We start from the raw sequence: 19,770 nt of genomic DNA, 5'->3' as shown, positions 1-19,770 counted from the left end.
TCTATCTTATAGGGGAAAAAAGAATATGTACATAATAAAGGTGTTTATCATAGCAGCATTTTAATTGGAAAGTGTAACCCCTCAACAAGAGGTTAGCTAAGTCACACTATATTCACACCAGGGACTCTTAGGCAGCCATTGAAAATAATGAACTAAAGTTGTGTGTTGTGTGTGTGTGTGTGTGTGTGTGTGTGTGTGTGTGTGTCTATCTTTACGTAAGCATGGGGAAAAGTGTATCTGAGTTATTAAGACTCATTACAGGTAGGGAAGGTAAGAGTAATGAGAGAGAAAGGGGAAGGAGATGGAGGTTACACACAAAAAAGGAAAGGAACAAAATTTCACATAGACAAAAGCATGTATAAAATTTCACGTGTGCCTTTATGGAAAATTATGTATGTACAAATAATAGAAAACAAATATTTAAAAAGTACATTTCTTTTGTCCAAACTTCTATAACTTCTATAACTAAGAACTCTTAACCAATTCTCAGACCCACCAGCTCAAATTAGTGAGGTTTTATTTCAGTGAATTAAATCTAAGCAGAAGTTTAGAAAAAAAAATATTTTAATGATATGGGGTATAGGAGATTTATAGGAATGTTATTGTTTATCTGCACTACAGGATCTTCTACATTAATCCAAATATAGGAAAACAAACTACTATTTGGCCCATGATTCTCAAACTTTAGCTTGTATCAGAGACAGACAGCCTGACTACCAGGCCCCACCCCCAGAGATTCTGATTCAGCAGGTCTGGGGTAGGACTCAAGAATTTACATTTCTTACAAGTTCCCAGGGAAGGCAGATACTGATGATCTCAGAAGCACGCTTGGTTTAAAGCAAGCTAATGTCCAAATGAGGAAAAATGACCCACAAGGTGCCCCCTTCACCACCCTTGTACTCACATTTAAGCCAGCTTTCTTCCAATAATAGTTGCTATACTGGTTAACCATGCACTTTGTTTTTTCTTTAAACTTTTCTTCTGAGTCAGTAGACCACCAAGGATCCAGGTTTCCATTTTTATCATATTTTCTACCTAGCAAAAAGGAAAGTTAGAAGACGTCTGTGTTATTTATGGAAACTAAATTCTTCATCTTTCCTTACCCTCGCCGGACAAGCCTTCATAAAGCAGTCACAACAGCAGGGAACGCCCTTCCAATGTCACAGGTTAATTGTAAAAAGGGAGGAAAGGAGAAAGAGGATTGAAGAAGTTCTTTCCTTCTAAGGAACAAAGAGCATTTTAAAAATAAGATTTGTCAATTTATGGCATATACCAGTTTTATCCAATCTTGGATTCTGTGTTTTCACCCCATCTGACCTGAAATGTTCCCTGGATTATGAAATGAAACGGCTTGATTCAGAAAGTCCACGGAGGGAATCAGAGCATTACTACCGGTGCAATTCCAAATGATCCATAGGAAGAGCCCTGGTGAGTCATCCACACTGTATGAACATAGACCCTGACTCAGCCCTGTAACAACCTGTCTCCTCCAAGTTGCCAGGAGCTGAGAAACACATAAAACCTCTGTTGTGAATCATTCCACAGTCATCAGTGCGGATGGAAGAGATATCTGTCCAGCTTAGACAAGGAAGGTTGCTCTAAAAAGAAAACTTGGAACAAGAATGGAAATCTCCAAAACATAATGGGGAAAAAGATTAGTTAGACATGCTTTCTTGTTACATGCTCACTCTTCATTTTCTCTAAAGTTTAGAGTGCATCTAGACTAACTATATTCAAGGTTACTATTGGAATCAGAGGCATCGTTTAAATTTAATTATGTAGAGAGCTTACAAGAAAGTCTCCTAAGCAAAGTCTTTAATTGGAAGAATCCAAGGCTCTTTGGAAAGGCTACATGCTACTAATATCACCCCCTGGGATAGTATAGAGTCACTGTCCTCCACCCGCTAACCAATCAATCATTAAATGGTTGCTGGGCATGTACTTATATGTGGGATATACCCTTCTAAGTATGAGTTACAGAGTGAAATTCCCATCAATAGATTCTGTCCTTTAAGAGGGACTCCAGAAGGTCTCCAGAAGCTTCTGGGGGAAGAACTGTATTTAAATTTCCTAGGAAGAAGGGCCCAGAACCAAGAGACCACTAGCTTTTGTTTCTTAGCTAAGACTCTCCTCTTGGATAAACCAAACACCCAAAGGCAAAAAGCCTAAGGCTCTGGAGAGTCAGATGACTACAAGGCAGCTACCTTTTAACAGGGAAGGAGAGAGCAGGGGAGCAAAACACTTAGGTGATTCAGGAAGGGATGGTGGGAACACAGGAAGAATCATCCAGAAGAAAAGCCAAAAGGGTCTCTGGTCCTGAGGTGGGCATCCAGGAAAGGATGTTGGAGACCCTACAAGCATGGAAAAAAAGAAGGTCCCCTTCTATGTAATGTTGCCCTGGGCTAGCCAGTTGTTGAGACTGCCTGTAAATCATCGTGTGAAAGTGATAGTAATTTGCTGCTAATCCATAAATTTCAGAGATTTCATGTGGCTTTCCAATAACACCCCAAAGTTAAAGGAGAAGGGAGTTCTGATTAAAAATAATGAGGACTCTCAAAGGTGACAATTTCTTTAGTTTATGCCATATTCTGCTCTTCCTTTTTGCTTAAATGTTATCAGGATGCACAGCATATTCTATATTATGCATTATCAGGAAAGCATAGTTTTAAAAAAAAAAATCTGAATAGATGCCAGCGTAAAGAAAAATCTAGATTAAGTACTGCATAGTCATTGAAATCATAAAAAGGAACCAGTCGGCCAAGCTCTAGAATCCGAACTCAGTGAGTCTTAACTCGGCAGCGTATATAATCATCGTTGGATCACAGCTCACACCTCCAGGGATATCTCAAGATGGTGAATAAAGAAATGACAAAGGGAGAAGCTATAAAGCAATTCCTGTAACTATCGTGGCAGCTACAGCAATCCTGATCTAAATGCAAAGCTAATTTCATTGAAATTACAAGATCTTTTTTTCATTCTACCCCATCACCAACGGGAACAATTGTTTATTTATGGCAAGCTATCACAGCAAGACATGGAGAAAAGTTTTCAATCAGCAATCATATTGCTTTGGATAATCTTCAACTATGATGGCACGGCTATGCAAAGATAATCACAGCAATTAACATCCATATAGTCAACGTTATTACAAAAGCAGCAGCTTATAAAATGAACCAGTACTTACCATTATTATCAAATCCATGTGTAAATTCATGTCCAACAATTACTCCTATAGCACCATAACTCAGAGATCTATGGCATAAATACATAATTTGGAGAAAATTATAAGCATGAATCTCAGAGCATAATCCTTTCATTTTTCAATGGAAAACCAAGATAATCTATTTTCTAGTAACCATGGTAATAACAATCTAATAACCATACCCATAAAACTGTAAAAGAAAATCTAAATACAACTTCTAGTTGAAATGGACAAAGAAAATATAAATTTTAACATTGTCATTATGACCATGTATGGGCCTTAGTGTCCTACCCTTTAAAATTAGGGATGCGAAAAAGATGATTTCTAAAGTCCCTTTCAGCCCTAAGAGTTCTATGATTCTATGTCTGTTCTAGCTACATATTATATTTATGAATATAATAAATTTCAAGCTAAAACAGGGCTTGAAAAGATCCTGTCAGTAAATATACCATTTATTTTGATCTGAAAACTTGTTGAAAAGTCACTATAATCTTAGAAGTTAAATTGTTTTTCAAATGTGGTTATAAAAAAAGAATAGAGCAGAGATTAAAAGGGATCACTCTGTTTTCAAAGGTAGTCACATTCCTCTGTTTCTACTGTAGACAAGATGACAACTGAATAGCAAAGATTGTAAAGTCTTAACCAGATTTGGAAAAGGTGTTACATTATTTCTCTTCACCTGTGAAGAAACATGGTAGATTATCTATAAAGGTGACCATCAACAATTCTACCTACTCCTGAATGCATCTGACTCCTCCTTCCATCAAAAGGCAATCCTATTTCCCTCCCCTTAAATCTAGACTGGCCTTGGGACTTGCTGTGACCAACAGAATGCAATAGAAGGGGTTAGGTGCGACTTCTGGGCCCCTGTCTTAAAAGACCTCGTAGCTTCCATTTTCTGCCCTCTTGGAAGTCAGCTGCAATGTAAAGAAGTTTAACAACCTAGCTCGAGGGAAAGAAGCCAAGTGAAGCAACCCCAAAAGTCAAGAGATTCTGAAGGAAGAGAGAGAGGTCCTGCCAGCCCCAGCCATTAGAGCCAGCCTAACTGGGGCACCAGACACATGAGTGAAGTCACCTTAGATCCTCCAGTCCTAGTGAAGCTGCCCCAGCCAGCACCACACAGAGCAGAGACCAGCTGTCTCAGCTCAGTCCTGCCCAAATTGCAGAATCATGAGCCAATAAATGGTGCTTTGGTGGTGCTTTGTTACAAAGCAATAAATAAACGAAAAAAAGCAACTTAATAATATATGAAGAAATCATTAATGGGGTTTCCATATGTGTATGTCTGGGATTTTCTCTCTCAACTTAAAGTTCTATTAAGGTCAAACCCTTATGTACTTGCTCACTGCTATATTCTCTGTACCTAGTATACAGTAAGAAGGTAACAACGATTTAACTCATTGATTAGTTAACTTTACCATTTCATGCAAGTGACACATCTATATGTATCTCATTTTAGTAATTTAACCTGTGGATGAAAATTATAGAAAACTTAGAATCCTTATTGTGAGGTTTCTTCATGAGATTTGTATATAATTATGCTAAAAATATTTCACAGTTAGTTCCTGACATGCAACATCAAAGTCACCCAGCAAATAGATAGGGCCCATAACTGGAAGGAATGGAAATTTCTGAAGCAACATGTTATTACAGGACATAATGATCCTTACCATGCTAATTGTTTACCTCAACTATACCCAAGGAAGTGCTGTAAGATTTAATTTTTCCCCTTGGTGGCAATTCTTTCCTTTGTTATTTCTTTCCTGCAAGGTAATTTGCATTTGAAAAAAATGCTTCCTACTGTTTTTCCATCATTGCAAACCTTCATTAAAGAAGTAAGAGTGAAATTATGCATTTCAATCATAGAGCTATCATAGCAGTGTGGGACAAAGTTGTAATTTTACATAGTGTTAATTTTTGCAGCAGTAGCTACCACCATGCAGCCTGCAACATTTACTTTTTCCAGGTCTCTCAGACCTGAGAGTAAGTACTGAGGCCTCTACAACCCTCAGTCAATGCTGTTGACTGGATGAAGTGAAGAGAGGAATGATGGAAGTTTCTAGAAACTGCTCTGCAATAAATGTCCCTTAAAAGGGACTGCTGCAAAATGATTGACTCATTGTAAGATTCAATTCTCAGTTAAGGATCACAATCCTTTGGACAAGAGACAAAGAAAAAGTAATTTATATGAGTCAGCCTGAAAATAGTGCTTCGTGATATTAAATTTACATTCTCCATTTTATCAATGAACAGTTTTTAAATTAGTATGTCATAAAAAAAAATAAACTCTTATTCTTTTTAAAATGCGACTGGCTGGCCAGAAACTGGAATACATCTTGCATTGGAAATCTAGCCTTCCAAACATAAAACAGGGAAGACAACGATTTTATTACCTACTGAGTTTCTCTTTTGTTCTTCCTACCCAATCGGTTTAACATATTCACAGGATTTGCTGTCAACAACAAAACAACTATACTGCTGTCTGTACTAACCATGATCTCACACTTATCAAGTAAGGACTACCTACCCCATGCCTGAATCACAAATTCATAAAAATCTCCAAGTTACAAGTGGCTTTAAAGTTATCTAGTTCAACTTCCTACTAGAGGCATGATTCCTCTCTACAAAAACCCATTCAAATGGTCATAAGACTTTTGCTTGGGTATTTCCAATGACTGGGAGCTCACCCCCTTCTGAAGTAACCCATTCCCTCTTTGGGTGGGTCTAAATGAAACAGCTCTCCCTAATGCTGATCTGAAATGTCTTTCCTATGTCTTCCATCGATAGGTCTAGAGTAGTCTATATTAGAACACCTGCTGACCTCCCTGAATACAGTAAATCATTCTGCTACCTTAACTCTCCTTCAAATATATGAAGACAGTTAAGAGGTTCCCCCTCAATTGTTTTCAAGTTCTTTCAACTCTTATTCTTCAGTCATGAATTCCAGACCAGCATTTCCCAAAACATCAGGAAAAGTAGAGTCTGGGAATCTCTGTGTTAAACACATTTAAATAGGTTTCTTTCTTCCAGAACTTCTTGGGAACTTTTATGCTGATGAGTATTGTGATTCTCCAAAACAGAGGGAAGGAGAGGAGGACTTAACTACTCTATTACTATGTCATGGAACGACACTTAGGGAAATGTTATCTTAGGCCATTTACAATTCTGATTCTCTCCTCTAGAAATAATTCAGCTTGTTCATGTCCCCATAATTAGACTCAACACTTAGGTAAGGGCTAAGCTGACCAGTGTGAGCAGAAAGGACATCCACTCCCTTGGGTATCTATTAAGCTATTAATACAGAATAGATGGATGTATGGGAAACCAGCTCACTGGACCGTGATCCTCATTTTTTCAGCATCTCCATAATCCCAATGCCAAGAATTCAAATGATTCTTAATAGCTATTCATTGAGTGAATACCTTAGTAGAGAATGAATGGATTTAGTGAGGACATAGAACTCTTTAGAGGATCTCTCTCCCACTTAAGTGCCAGCTATGGCTCAGCCTAAGATAGAACTAATAGACAACAACATTAATTCCTAGGTTTCTGTGATTTTGACTTTTATGTCAGAAAATCGTGCTCATGAACCCAATAAACAAATCATTGAATCAATAACTTCAAAACCTAACCAGGTTTTTTTTTTATTTCAGTATATTATGGGGGTACAGATGTTTAGGTTACGTATGTTGCCCTTGCCCCCCCAAGTCCGAGTTTCAAATATGTCCATCCTTCGGGTGGTGCGCATTGCACTCTTTGTGTATGCATATACCCGTCCCCTCCTCCTTCCTCCCCCCTGCCCAACATCCAATAGGTGTTATTCTTATATGTGCACTTATGTCTAACCAGGTTTTTTATTTCCAAGTCCCCAGCTATATAACCACAATAATAGAAGCTCAGTTAAATTGTTAGCAATAAGCAGAATCAAAGATTTCTAGGACTTTTTTTAGTTTAAAGGGAGTTTAGAGAATATTTAGCCTAAATCTTTAATTTCATGGAAAATGTATATAAATTTCTAATCCTAAAAGTAGGGAAAATTTATTCCAAATATCTAAACACTGAAGAAAACTAGACAGCTGAGGCCTGGGATGATATTGATGGATTTGGTTAAATATAAACCTAGAATTTTTATTTATTCTGCGATGGTGCTTCTCTGTAGTAGGTTTTATTGATGACTACAATGTCTCCTCAGCAATCACTATTTTTTGAGCACACCAATCTGACAGCTTCCAAATGCCAGCACCTGAAACTAGTTGCCTAAAAAACTTTCTCAGCTACTAGAGCCCTCTTGATCTAGGCTGGGCACTACCAGGAAGTTAATACCCCTGGTAGCAGCATATAATGAAAGTGGTGATATTATTGACGATGAATATTATCAGAATCTCTACTATATATGGAAATTCTGAATTACATAAATTTACAGTGTGTTGGCATTAATGGCCTTTAAACTGATATCTCTAAGTCCAGACACTGTCAATTTTGACTTATTATTTAGCTATACAAAATAGATTTCTAAAGACAAATTTGATTAACTTATTTACTTGCTCAAAAAAAAAAACCACAATATTTTCTATTGCCTACGCATGTCCAAGCTCCTTACTGGCATTCAGAGCCCTCCAATGTCAAACCTCAACCTACTTTTCCAGGCTTCTCTTCCACTATTTCCCTTCATATACCGCTAGGGCCAGCCAAACTAGACTCCGTCATTCTGTAAACACTTTTCCTTCCTTTTATCACATTGTTTCTTCTACCTGGAATGGTTTTAGATCCATTGCCATCAACTCAAATCCCAACAATTCTTCCAGGTTTAAATATTGCTGGTAAGTCAATAAATGCATAAAAATTAAAACCATCTATGTATAAGTTGGCTTTTCTGTCCATCCATACACCTTGGTAACAGGGATCAGAAAGCAAATCCCTAAAATGGTAAGAGTAGAGCCAACCCATGCCAGCTTCCATGCCCTCTTTCTGCTGAACAACCACTGAATTTGTTTCTTTGACTTTATATTCTGTCTTTTGCCAAAGCAACATGTTCTTTCCTCCTAATTTACAAATAACTAGTTTCTTTACTAATTTACTTACCGAGGATATTCTGTTCCCCAAAAGAAAGGCTTTTGGAGCTCTCCTGCTGGAAATCCTGTGGGAAAGACAAACAAAAAATGTTAAGAGATACAGAAATATTGATACAATGATGAGTACCTGGTTACAGCCTATAGCCTTGAGGCTTCAAAGACCCATCTGAAAGGCACTCCTTGTGGAGCTGGGAGCCCTTAAGAGATCCAGCCATCTCAAGGATGATATTAATTCAACTGAGTTTGAAATAAGTGTAATAAACCATTTCGAGAAAACCATTTTGCACAAATATACTATTGGCAGTGTCCAGTCTGCTGTTAACTGGGCTCCTTCATGCACAGTATGTGCATGAGGCTTCCAGCTGTCCAGCAGCTTGCCTGATACAGAAAGGGCCAACTTCATGGGTGTGCGGCCTGTGCAGTCACATGCGCCCTACACGCACAAGAGTCCTGCACTTGGGTTAATGCTCTGCTGTCACTGTCTTGAAATTCTTAAAAATTTTATCTTTGAACTTATATTTTATAAGTGGAGCCTGAGGGGACAACAGAGCATGTGTGTAAGCAGAGGAGACATGCACGATAGGCATGTCTGTGGTTCCTGGGAGCCACATTCACACACAGCGTTTACAATTTCCCAGGAGCACAGGATTCTGGCAGATGCACAATGGGTGGAAGTTTGGCGAGACACGGAGTACAAGGTAAGCATGTTACCTCTAGAACTAAGTAAGCGGAGGCTCTGACAGCCCCAAGAGGCCATGATTTCCATTCAAATCAGAATTTGCTTTGATCATTAAAAGAAGGTAATGGTATTCTAGGAAACAAGAATGACCAAGGAACCCTATCATATCCTTTTTTCCTCCTGTTATTTCCCTATATTGGTCAACCACTTACACTGAAAATGATGACACAAAAGGAAAGGGAAAGATATGGTGACCCATAGTTTCTTTTCCTTTCAGCCCTTCCTTACACATCAGTAAGCCAAAGGTAGAGTGTTGGTAGAATGTATGTGTATTACGAAGTGAAATAAAAACAACTGAGTTAGTTTTGTACAGCATTTCCACCGTGCTGGAAAGAAAAAAAAAGACATACACACATATAAGCTACAAAATATAAACTGTGTAATTTTGGTGGTTCCACATACAAGTTAAATGTTCCTACATTTGCATTTAAAACTGGCATTGCACAGTATAAAGATGAACCATAAAATTCATGCTAGTGATTTACCTTTTTTTTTTTTTAGAGACAGAGTCTCGCTCTGTTGCCTGGGCTAGAGTGCCGTGGCATCAGCCCAGCTCACAGCAACCTCAAACTCCTGGGCTGAAGTGATCTTCCTGCCTCAGTTTCCTGAGTAGCTGGGACTACAGGCATGTGCCACCATGCCCAGCTAATTTTTTCTATGTATATTTTTAGTCGTCTGGCTAATTTATTTCTATTTTTAGTGGAGACGGGGTCTTGCTCTTGCTGAGGCTGGTCTCGAACTCCTGAGCTCAAGCGATCCTCCCGCCTCGGCCTCCCGAGTGCTAGGATTACAGGCATGAGCCACCACGCCCGGCCAGATTTACATTTTTAATTTTTGTTATAACAGCATTGAATAGCACATAAAGTACCATGATAAGTCAAAAGAGAAAGGCCATGGAAGATAGGACAAAGTTTTATATTTTACCACCTTTGATGGCACTTTTTCCTATTTTCAGAACAAAGGACCCTGCGTTTTCATTTTTCACTGGGCTGCCCAAATTATGTAGCTGGCCCTGGGTGCAGACGACTGGGAGACATGCTTTGCTTTGCTCTTGCAACTTACCACTAAATTTTGTACCCTGGGTTGATCCTAGCAGGTGCACTTACAAGTCATCACAGCTGACAATGCAAACAGAGAGAGAGAGAGAGAGAGAGAGGTCTTCAGCAATATCCTTGACTGCTCCAAAGCAATTGCTCTAGGCCCCATGAGATTGAAAGCTCCTTTGCGAGTTAAAATGTCCCTTCTCCCTCTTAACTTTGTATCTCCCCTCTATACCAGGACACTACGAGGAGACGTGAGGGCAAGAAAGCAAGTCCTTAATTTAGAAGTAAAATGTTGATTCTATATAACCCTTATATATATTCTTTATATTTTACTACTATCATAGTTTGAAATTCCAAAGTGCAAAAACCCTATTGCAAAACAGAGATGAACCCAGCTAAGTAGTTCTCTCTCTTCCTGCTGTTTTCACATAAAGGAAAATACGTCAATATGACTTTGAAGGACAAACGTTGTCATATTAATCTTCATAATTTCTACATTTCCTTAAATATCTTCGGCATCTTTACATCAGCATTCCATCCTCTTTCTTGGTGATTACTTTTAGTAAGTCATTCTGACTTGAATATATACATATGCAAATATATATTAATATTACATATAAATGCAAATCACAGTGTTTATGTGAAAATCCCGTTTCACACAATAAATCATCAAAAAGCAATGATATTTCCTAATAAGAACAATGATCACAAACCAATGTGATTTAATTATTAAATCATTATGGCTTCCCTGCCTGGTAATGTGCCCAGCTGGAAGCATTTATGTCCACTGCCAACCTCTTTGCAGGAAAACATCTGACACCTGCTTGAGCCTCTATTTCTGCCACTTTTGCTGTTAGAGGCCCCAGACTCAAGTGCTGAAGCTGTCACATTACCCTGATCGGCTGTATCTGCTCAGCTTGTCGGGGCCATGGAACCCAATACTGATAAACAGAAGAATCTGATGCCCTTAGGTGTGTTTTGCTGGAGTGAATGGATTCACAGTGTAAGCTGCATTTTTGGAGATGTCAACCAGCTAGAGTGATAGATGGAATCCCAACAGGGTCAACTCAGTATCTTATCTCATAAAGTGGATAAGTTGTATTTAGCAAAGGTAGAAATAAAAAATAAGTGGAAAGGAATTCCTTTTCTCTCCCTTTTGAATAGGTTTTTCTTATGTTTTCTTTCATACCCATTTTATTTCCTTTTTTTCCCATTTCAGCACTACCTCGCCACCTGTTTCACAGTTTTAAAGCTCCTTTTTCTATCAGTGTGTTTGTGGGAGGCATTCCTCACAATGTAAATGTGTGGGGGTGGGGAGAGAGACAGAGGGAAGGAGGAGAGGGAAGAGGGAGGGAAAGAGATATTTAACTACTGAGTTGGCAAAAATTAATAAATTTGATAATAGGTAATATTGGCCAGAGTGTAGGAAGCATGTTGGTGGGAGTATAAATTGTTGCAAGCATTTTGGAGATCAATTTAGTCATCTCTTAATGCGTTAAATGCCATTTTTTTAAAAAAAAATGAGTAACTCTATGTGCTGATATGGAAAAAGCTCTAAGAGATATTAAGTGAAAAAAAGCATTCAGTACAGTGTATGGAGTCCCTTTTGTGGAATATATTTGTAAGAGTATTCCTCCATATATACAGTCAGTTCTGCTATAACATCTGCACTGAAAAGGCAAATTTGTTCCAATGCAATTGATACAGTAAGGAAAAGTTTGGACATAACTCCAATTTCACATTTGCTTATCCACGAGAAATGCTAGGTGAAAGCAGAAAACTGCACCCAACTGAACTGAGCCACGTAGGAAAACACAAAAGACACACATGCTTCAACATGACCAACTGCCCCAGTTCACCATGTGGGTTAGGAGCCACACCCACCACATCTGGCGTTAAAATTTCCTTCCAATGACAGATAACCCTCCTTCCATCGGTACACAGTAACTCACAAGGGGTGACCCCTCCGACACCATATTCCACAAGCAAACTTCAGGTCTTTTCAAGGGAAAGTGCCAGTAGCATTTTTGTATTTGCTCATTTAACATGTATAAAACTATGCTATGGTTTTTATTAGATTCCCAGATTTTGTTTTTATGTGTCACAGATAGAGTTTTTGATTGTTGTGCCTCTAACCCCATTTTTCCCATAAGCCCTTTTATTATTAATACATAACTTTTGCATAGCACAGTGATGTCTAAGAATACAGATGTCACATTATAGCAGAACTGACTGTATATGTACAGGTATGGATGCATGTATATATACACACATATGCACCTGCCAGTGAGTGGTTCTCAAATTTTATCATGCATCATCAGAATGGAGAGCTCGTTAAACTACAGATTGCTTGGCCCCACCCTCAGAGTTTCTGAGTCAGTAGGTCTGGGGTAGGGCTGAGAATTAGCATCTCTAACAAGTTCCCAGGTGATGCTGATACTGATGCTCTGGGTACCACGCTGCAAAACCCACTGCCCAATAGCTTGCACAAGTACACTGCGGAGTTCATTGTGGAATTGCTTGTAATTGAGAAAAGTGTACAACAAACTAAATGTCCAATAGGAGGGAATTACTTAATTATGGTACAAGCATACTGTGGACTGCTATGCAGCAAATGAAAAGAAAGGGGTGGTTCTTAATATTCTACCAGGTAAAAAATCTCCAAGACATGTTGTTGGAATAAAGCAAGGTACAGTCATAGATATATAAATACCACTTTTAACACATTGACTGCCACACTAGAAAAAAATTTTTTTTCCTTGGGGTTATGATGATTTATTACAAAAATAGAATAAAAACTTGAAAAACAAAATGATCCTTTCTAATTTACTGAAAATTTTATTTTTTTATTGTTTTCTGTGTGTGAATTATATGCAACTTGAAAAATAGTTCTCGTGGCTCCCAAGGTGAAGAGACGTGTAAATTACATATGCGTCACGAGGCCCGGGGCTCAAAACTAGCGTGAGTTAAATACAACTCACATGGAAGTTAATGTGTTAAAAATAACTATCCTATCAGTGTGAGCATATATGTGTATGTGTATATATATGCATGTGTGTATATGTGTGTATATATATAAATGTAAAATCATAGACAAGGTCTGTAAAATACATAGCAAAGTGATCACAATGGTTACCTTTTGGAGAAAATTGAGATTTGGGGTGGTCGGTGGTCAAAAGGGCTTTGGACATAAATGTAATGTTTTTAATTTTGATTACTCAAAGGTAATTATCTTGTGTAATTAAAATTAACTCTTTTAGAAATAAGTATATATGTTTGTATTATAGAAAATTCTTCTAAAAGCTATCCAAAACCAGTTAACAGTTAACTAAGCTTACATAATATTATTTTGTTCTTGCATTTGTTAACACTAGCAAATTCTATTCCTATTTCAAGCAAAAAATACAGACTGTGGTTATATCATGTTAGTAACTAAAATTCTGACAAAAGAAAATATTGGTATTTGTAATAACCTCATTATTTATTAGTAATAATGTCTCTTTTTCAAATCTGTACTTAGAAAAACCAATAAGGCCTGCTTTTGACTTTCTAGGGGTCAACCTTTCATTTTCACTGGAGTTTCTAATTCTCGTATCAGTGAATATAGACTAACCTACTTGGAGCTTAGCAAAATACTGACCATAAAAGACACAGAGTGTTTTTTGTGTATGATATAACTGTATGATATAACTATCAAAGAACTGATCATATTTGGTGGATGCTTACCCCAGGTTCAACTATTTCTCCTTTATAGTTATAAAGTCGTATCCTGACCATAGCTACAACTTTCCCAGAGAAGTTAAATGCCTCAGCGCATCTGGGTTTTAGTATTCATTTTATTAACGTAAATCACATTAATTAGATAGGCTGGCCAAAGTAAACTCAAAAGAGGCACTCCTTCAAGCAGTAAGGTGAAAACAGCAGGTAACCTACAAAGGAAAACCTATTGGACTAACTGCAGACTTCTCAACTGAAACCTTACAAGCCAAAAGGGACTGAGGACCCACCCTCAGTCTTCTAAAACAGAATAATGGCCAGCCTAGAATTCTTTATCCTGCAAAACTAAGCTTCTTATGTGAGGAAGAAATAAAGACTTTCCCAGAGAAGCAATCGCTGATGGAATTTGTGAAAACCAGACCTGCCCTGCAGGAAGTACTCAGACCTGCATTATACACTGACCAGTGCAATAGTCACCCACCAGTGTAAAACCACCCAAAAACTAAAGTCCAGAACCCAGATTCCACAATGACTCAAGAGGTAAAACAAAACGATAAGGGTCCACCCAACAGGATGAACAGAAATCCATCCCAAATATCAATTCTCTCAATAAATGTGAATGGCTTAAATTGCCCACTGAAGAGACATAGGCTGGCTGAATGGATAAATATACACAAGCCAAGTATCTGCTGTTTCCAGGAAATGTATCTAACCCATAAGGACTCATTCAGACTCAAGACAAAGGGATAGAAAACAATTTTTCCAGGCAAATGGAAACCAAAACAAACCTGGTGTAGCCATTCTTGTATCAGATAACATAAACTTTAAAGCAACAAAAGTAAAGAAAGACAAAGTACAGACAAGTATAGAGAAGAAAACAAAATTAGCCCATTATCCCACAGCTCAGACCTCAAGAAAACAAATAAATAAATATACTCAGGACTAGCAAAATCACACTGTATAGATGTAAAGAAAAGGAATAATTTCCCTTTCACTCCAACTCTCTCTACCTAACCTGGAACTTTCTTTCCACCACTGTCTGCATGGCTTGCTTCAGGTATTTACTTAAATGTCATCTTTTCATTAGGGCTTTCCCTAGTGCTTTTGAAATGAGTGGGGTGTTATACTACCTACTTTCTTTTTTTTTTTTTTTTTTTTTTTTTTGAGACAGAGTCTCGCTTTGTTCCCTGGGCTAGAGTGAGTGCCGTGGCGTCAGCCTAGCTCACAGCAACCTCAAACTCCTGGGCTCAAGCGATCCTACTGCCTCAGCCTCCCGAGTAGCTGGGACTACAGGCATGCGCCACCATGCCCGGCTAATTTTTTCTCTATATATATTTTTAGTTGTCCAGATCATTTCTTTCTATTTTTTAGTAGAGACGGGGTCTAGCTCTTGCTCAGGCTGGTCTCGAACTCCTGACCTTGAGCGATCCACCCGCCTCGGTCTCCCAGAGTGCTAGGATTACAGGCGTGAGCCACCGCGCCCGGCCACTACCTACTTTCTTGCTTTATAACTCACCATAACACTTTCCACCATCTATGAAACATTTGATTTCCTTTGTATAAATTGTCTGCCTTTCCCCAACTAGAATGTAAGTCCCATAACAAAAGTGATTATTATTATTATCTTATTATTTTATTTTTACTATTCCTTCACTGTGATATCCTCAGAGCTACAACAATACCTGGTACATAGTAAGCATTCAATAAATATTTGTTGAATCAATGGAATCCATATCTTATAAAACTCAAAGGGATGATTGGGGTTGAAGTATTACCTATCATTATGAGTACATCTCATTAGCCAAAGTCTAAAACATTACATGATACTATTAGTAGCACCAGTGTATTACTTCTTGAATTTTCTATATTCAGTACCAGATCTGGGATATGTTCCATTATTCTAGTTCTGGTTTTTGTTTTCTTCCTACATGAGAGAGTTTGTTGGTTCCATTCTCTTGCTATCATGGCAGAACTAGTGTAGTTTTGAGGTCAGCATATTTTTTGCCACTAAACTTTCAATCAGAATACACATATTAACAAGCTAAAAAGTCCTGCTCAGTTTTATGCAAGTTCCATCATTCCTGTATTCTCTTATCTGTCCCTTCCCCAAGGAATATTCTCTCTCTTGTGGCATATGCTAAAAAGAGACAATTAGACAAAATACTGGCTTAGATCAAAGGCCTTGGCCCTGAGAATATTGAAGTAATATCTCTTTTCCCTAAATTCTTTGTTGCCTTCACTTTACTGTTACACTAATTTTAAGTTCCATATCCATAAGTGTATGGTTCAGGAAAGTTATTATACAGCAAATACTTTGAAAGCATTACCTTCCAAAATTTGAAATTATTTGCAAGTTTTATTTTTTCAAATATTAACACTTATTAATGCTTATGATTTTAAGACAACTGTGAGTCCAGATTCAGATATCTTCTGTTATTTCCATGTTTGGTCAGATTTCACAAAATGGGAGGCCTCCAACTTTCATCACCAGTCTTCAAAACCCAGACCACTTGCTTTTTCCCTTTCTCCATAGCAAACTTTTGTAAATTTAATAACACATTGCAAGGCAACTCAAACTTATCTAAATTTAGAAGCATTTCATTCTTAAATTTGACACCTCTTTTGATTCCTTTAAAGGAATTCAAATTATGGAATTTGTTCAGTTAGGATCCCTCCAGCAGCCTCTGGGACAGAAGTGACACAACCAGGGGCAAATGGCAAAGTAAGTTCAGTCCAAAAAAAGGTGACAGATTTGCAAGCTTCACCTCAAATCAAAATACCTACAACATATACACAAAAAATAAAAAGTAAGAAATTAAAACATGCCACCAGAGAAAATCACTTTTAAAAAAGGAAGACAGGGAGGGAAGGAGGAAGTAAGTAAGAGAGGACCACAAAACAACCAGAAATCAAACAACAACCTGGCAATAGTGAGTCCTTACCTATCAATAATAACATTGAATGTGAATGGAGTAAACTGTCCAATCAAAAGACACAGAGTGGCTGAATGGATACAAAAATAAGACTCAACTATATGTTGTCCACAGGAAAACCCACTTCACCTATAAAGACACACACAGACTGAAAATAAAGGAATAGACAAAGATATTCCATGTAAATAGAAACCAAAAAAGAGCAGGAGTAGCTGTTTTATCAGATAAAAGAGCTTTCAAGACAAAAACTGTACAAAGAGACAAAGAAGGTCATTACATAATGATAAAGGGGTCAATTCAGCAAGAGGATATAACAATTCTAAATATATATGCGCCCAACACTAGAGAACTCAGATATATAAAGCCAATATTATCAGAGCTAAACAGAGAGATGGACCCCAATACAATAACCATTAGACACCTCAACACCCCACTTTCAGCATTAGACTTTTCATCCAGACAGAAAATCAATAAAGACACACTGAACTTAATCTGTACTACAGACCAAATGGATCTAACAGATATTTACAGACTGTTTCATTCAACAGCTGCATAATACATGTCATTCTGAAGGACAGACCATATATTAGGCCACAAAACAAATCTTTAAAAATTCAAAATATTGAAATCATATCAAATATTTTCTCTGACCACATGGGATAAAACTAGAAATCAACAAGAGGAACACTGGAAACTATACACACATATGAAAAGTAATATGCTCCTGAATGACCAGTGGGTCAATGAAGAGATTAAGAAGGAAATTTTAAAAATTCTGGAAACAAATGAAAATGTAAACACAATATATCAAAAACCTGTGGGATACACCAAAAGCAGTACTAAGAGGAAAGTTTATAGCAATAAGTGCCTACATCAAAAAAAGTAGAAAAGCTTCAAATAACCATCCTAATGATGCATCTCAAAGAACTAGAAAAACAAGAGCAAACCAAACTCAAAATTAGTAGAAGAAATAATAAAGAGCAGAAAGAAATGAGTTTGAAACCAAAAAAAAAAAAATACAAAATATCAGCAAAATGAAAAGTTGGGTTTTTTAAAAGATAAACAAAATTGACAAACCTTTAGTCAAACTAAGAAAAAAAGAGAGAAGACTCAAATAAATAAAATCAGAGATGAAAAAGGAGACACTACAACTGATACTGCAGAAATCCAAAGGATCATTAGAGACCACTATGAGCAGCTATATGCCAATAAATTGGAAAACGTAGAAGAAATGGATAAATTCCTAGACACATACAACCTACCAAGATTGACCAGGAAGAAATCCAAAGCCTGAATCAACCAATAATAAGTAACGAGACAGAAAGAATAATAAAAAGTCTCCCATCAAAGAAAAGCCTAGGACCTGATAGCTTCACTGCTGAATTCTATCAAGCATTCAAAGAAGAACTAATACCAATCCTACTTAAACTACTTCACCTCTCCTTAATACCATGCATGTAACATACAATTAGATAGTTTTATTATAATTTTGCACACTATACTTTCAAAACTGAAATTTTACATGGCCTGTAAATTATGATTGTAGTGAAGGACAAAAATAGCTTTAATTGTAACTGCCTTGGAAAAAGCAAGATGAATGCCTACTCTGAAAGAGAATGAGTATTACATCTTACTCAGGATTAGTCCCTGTAATCAGATAAGCCGGACACTATTCTAGAATCTAGGGGGAGCATCAGTCTGGACATGGAAATTGCTGCAATTACAAAGCACTTTTGGTTATGTTTCTCGCTGTAAAAGGATTTCATTGTCATCATTGCTAAGATTAATAGTACCTTTTTTTTCAAGTTGGCATCTTGCAGCAGTTTGGTGAATGCCAACCTTCCCCTTTCCAGAAAGTATCAAGTTCTAACAGCTGTGACTCTTGTCAAGGGATTCAGCAAGATGCCTTAGCCATCTGCTGGCTTCCTGCAGGTAACCTCCTGCCACCACATCTATCAGCCTAGAGCTGACAAGCAGAAATCAGCTTCTGAAATCTGCCTTCCATCTTGAAACCTTCTATGCTGGTCCTTCTATTCTTTTTCTGTCAGAATTACCTTTAGGCTGCAACAAAGAGAATCCCCCCCTTTACCAGGGTGACCAACCATCCCTGTCTGCTTGGGACTGAAGGGGCTCCTAGGCTACGAGACTTTCAGTGCTAAAACTGAGCTGGTCACAGGCAAACCAGGAGAAGTTAGTCACATTTACCCAACTAAGTTTGACCTCTTGTGCATTGGCTGCATTTTTATAGCTCAGCATTTTATGGTTCTCAATCTTTGGCATCTTGCAGAGGTTTGATGGTTAAATTGCTGGGCCCAAAGCCCAGAGTTTCTGATTCAGTAGGCGAGGCCAGATAACGCCCATCTATCACAAAGGATGCTGATGCTGCTGGTCCAGGGAACATGCTTTGAGAACCACTATTATTGTTACACATCTGGCAGAGAAAACACCAATTTCCTCCCACCATGAAGCTCAGTGTGTCATAGCCTACTCATACTCCAACAGGTCCTGCCATATATCAGTTGCTGTCCTGGGTATTCAAAACTGACACTAGTGGCAGTGACATTCAGCCCAGACCTGGAAACATAGTAGATGCTCAACAAATGCTCGTGTGGGTTCACTGAGCCATATCTGGGTATGAGATAATGATCTCAAGAATGGAAATGTGACTAACATTTTCCCCATATCAATTACACAAAAAAACCTAAGTCTCTTTATTCATCTCCTCCAAAAGAATGTTTAAGATGCAACTTGTGAAAAGTAAACCATCTCACCTATCATTAGTAGAAATACAAATTTGTACCACTTTTCTCAAGAGAAGTTGGGTAAGATGCATTTTAAAAGCCTTAAATGGGGCATAGCATTTAACATAGCAACTCTTCCACTTCTGGGAATTAGTCTTAGATTTGGACAAAGACTTAACCACAAAACTTATCAACACAAAGTTTTTTTAACAATAGTGAAACAAGCCGGGCTCACGCCTGTAATCCTAGCACTCTGGGAGGCTGAGGCGGGCGGATTGTTTGAGCTCAGGAGTTCGAGACCAGCCTGAGCAAGAGCGAGACCC

General features: G+C 37.9%; 1 protein-coding gene across 2 annotated transcripts in view; it reads right to left on the bottom strand.

The window, feature by feature from the left end:
• The window catches only part of PHEX (phosphate regulating endopeptidase homolog, X-linked), a 183,941-nt gene that overhangs the window by 14,469 nt on the left and 149,702 nt on the right, over positions 1 to 19,770 (bottom strand). For both annotated transcript variants that reach the window (XM_012656322.1, XM_012656323.1), the window contains exons 16-18: positions 8,285 to 8,339; positions 3,185 to 3,252; positions 905 to 1,035 (exon numbers count right to left, since the gene is read on the bottom strand). In XM_012656322.1, the coding sequence (XP_012511776.1) occupies positions 905 to 1,035; positions 3,185 to 3,252; positions 8,285 to 8,339 (254 nt within the window). The remainder of the gene's footprint in view (positions 1 to 904; positions 1,036 to 3,184; positions 3,253 to 8,284; positions 8,340 to 19,770) is intronic.

The sequence above is a fragment of the Propithecus coquereli genome, unplaced genomic scaffold, assembly GCF_000956105.1.
Source record: "Propithecus coquereli isolate 6110/MARCELLA unplaced genomic scaffold, Pcoq_1.0 Scaffold50, whole genome shotgun sequence".
Lineage (NCBI taxonomy): Eukaryota > Metazoa > Chordata > Mammalia > Primates > Indriidae > Propithecus > Propithecus coquereli.
The sequence above is the reverse complement of the archived record's forward strand: the minus strand, read 5'-3'. Positions and strand labels throughout refer to the sequence as shown.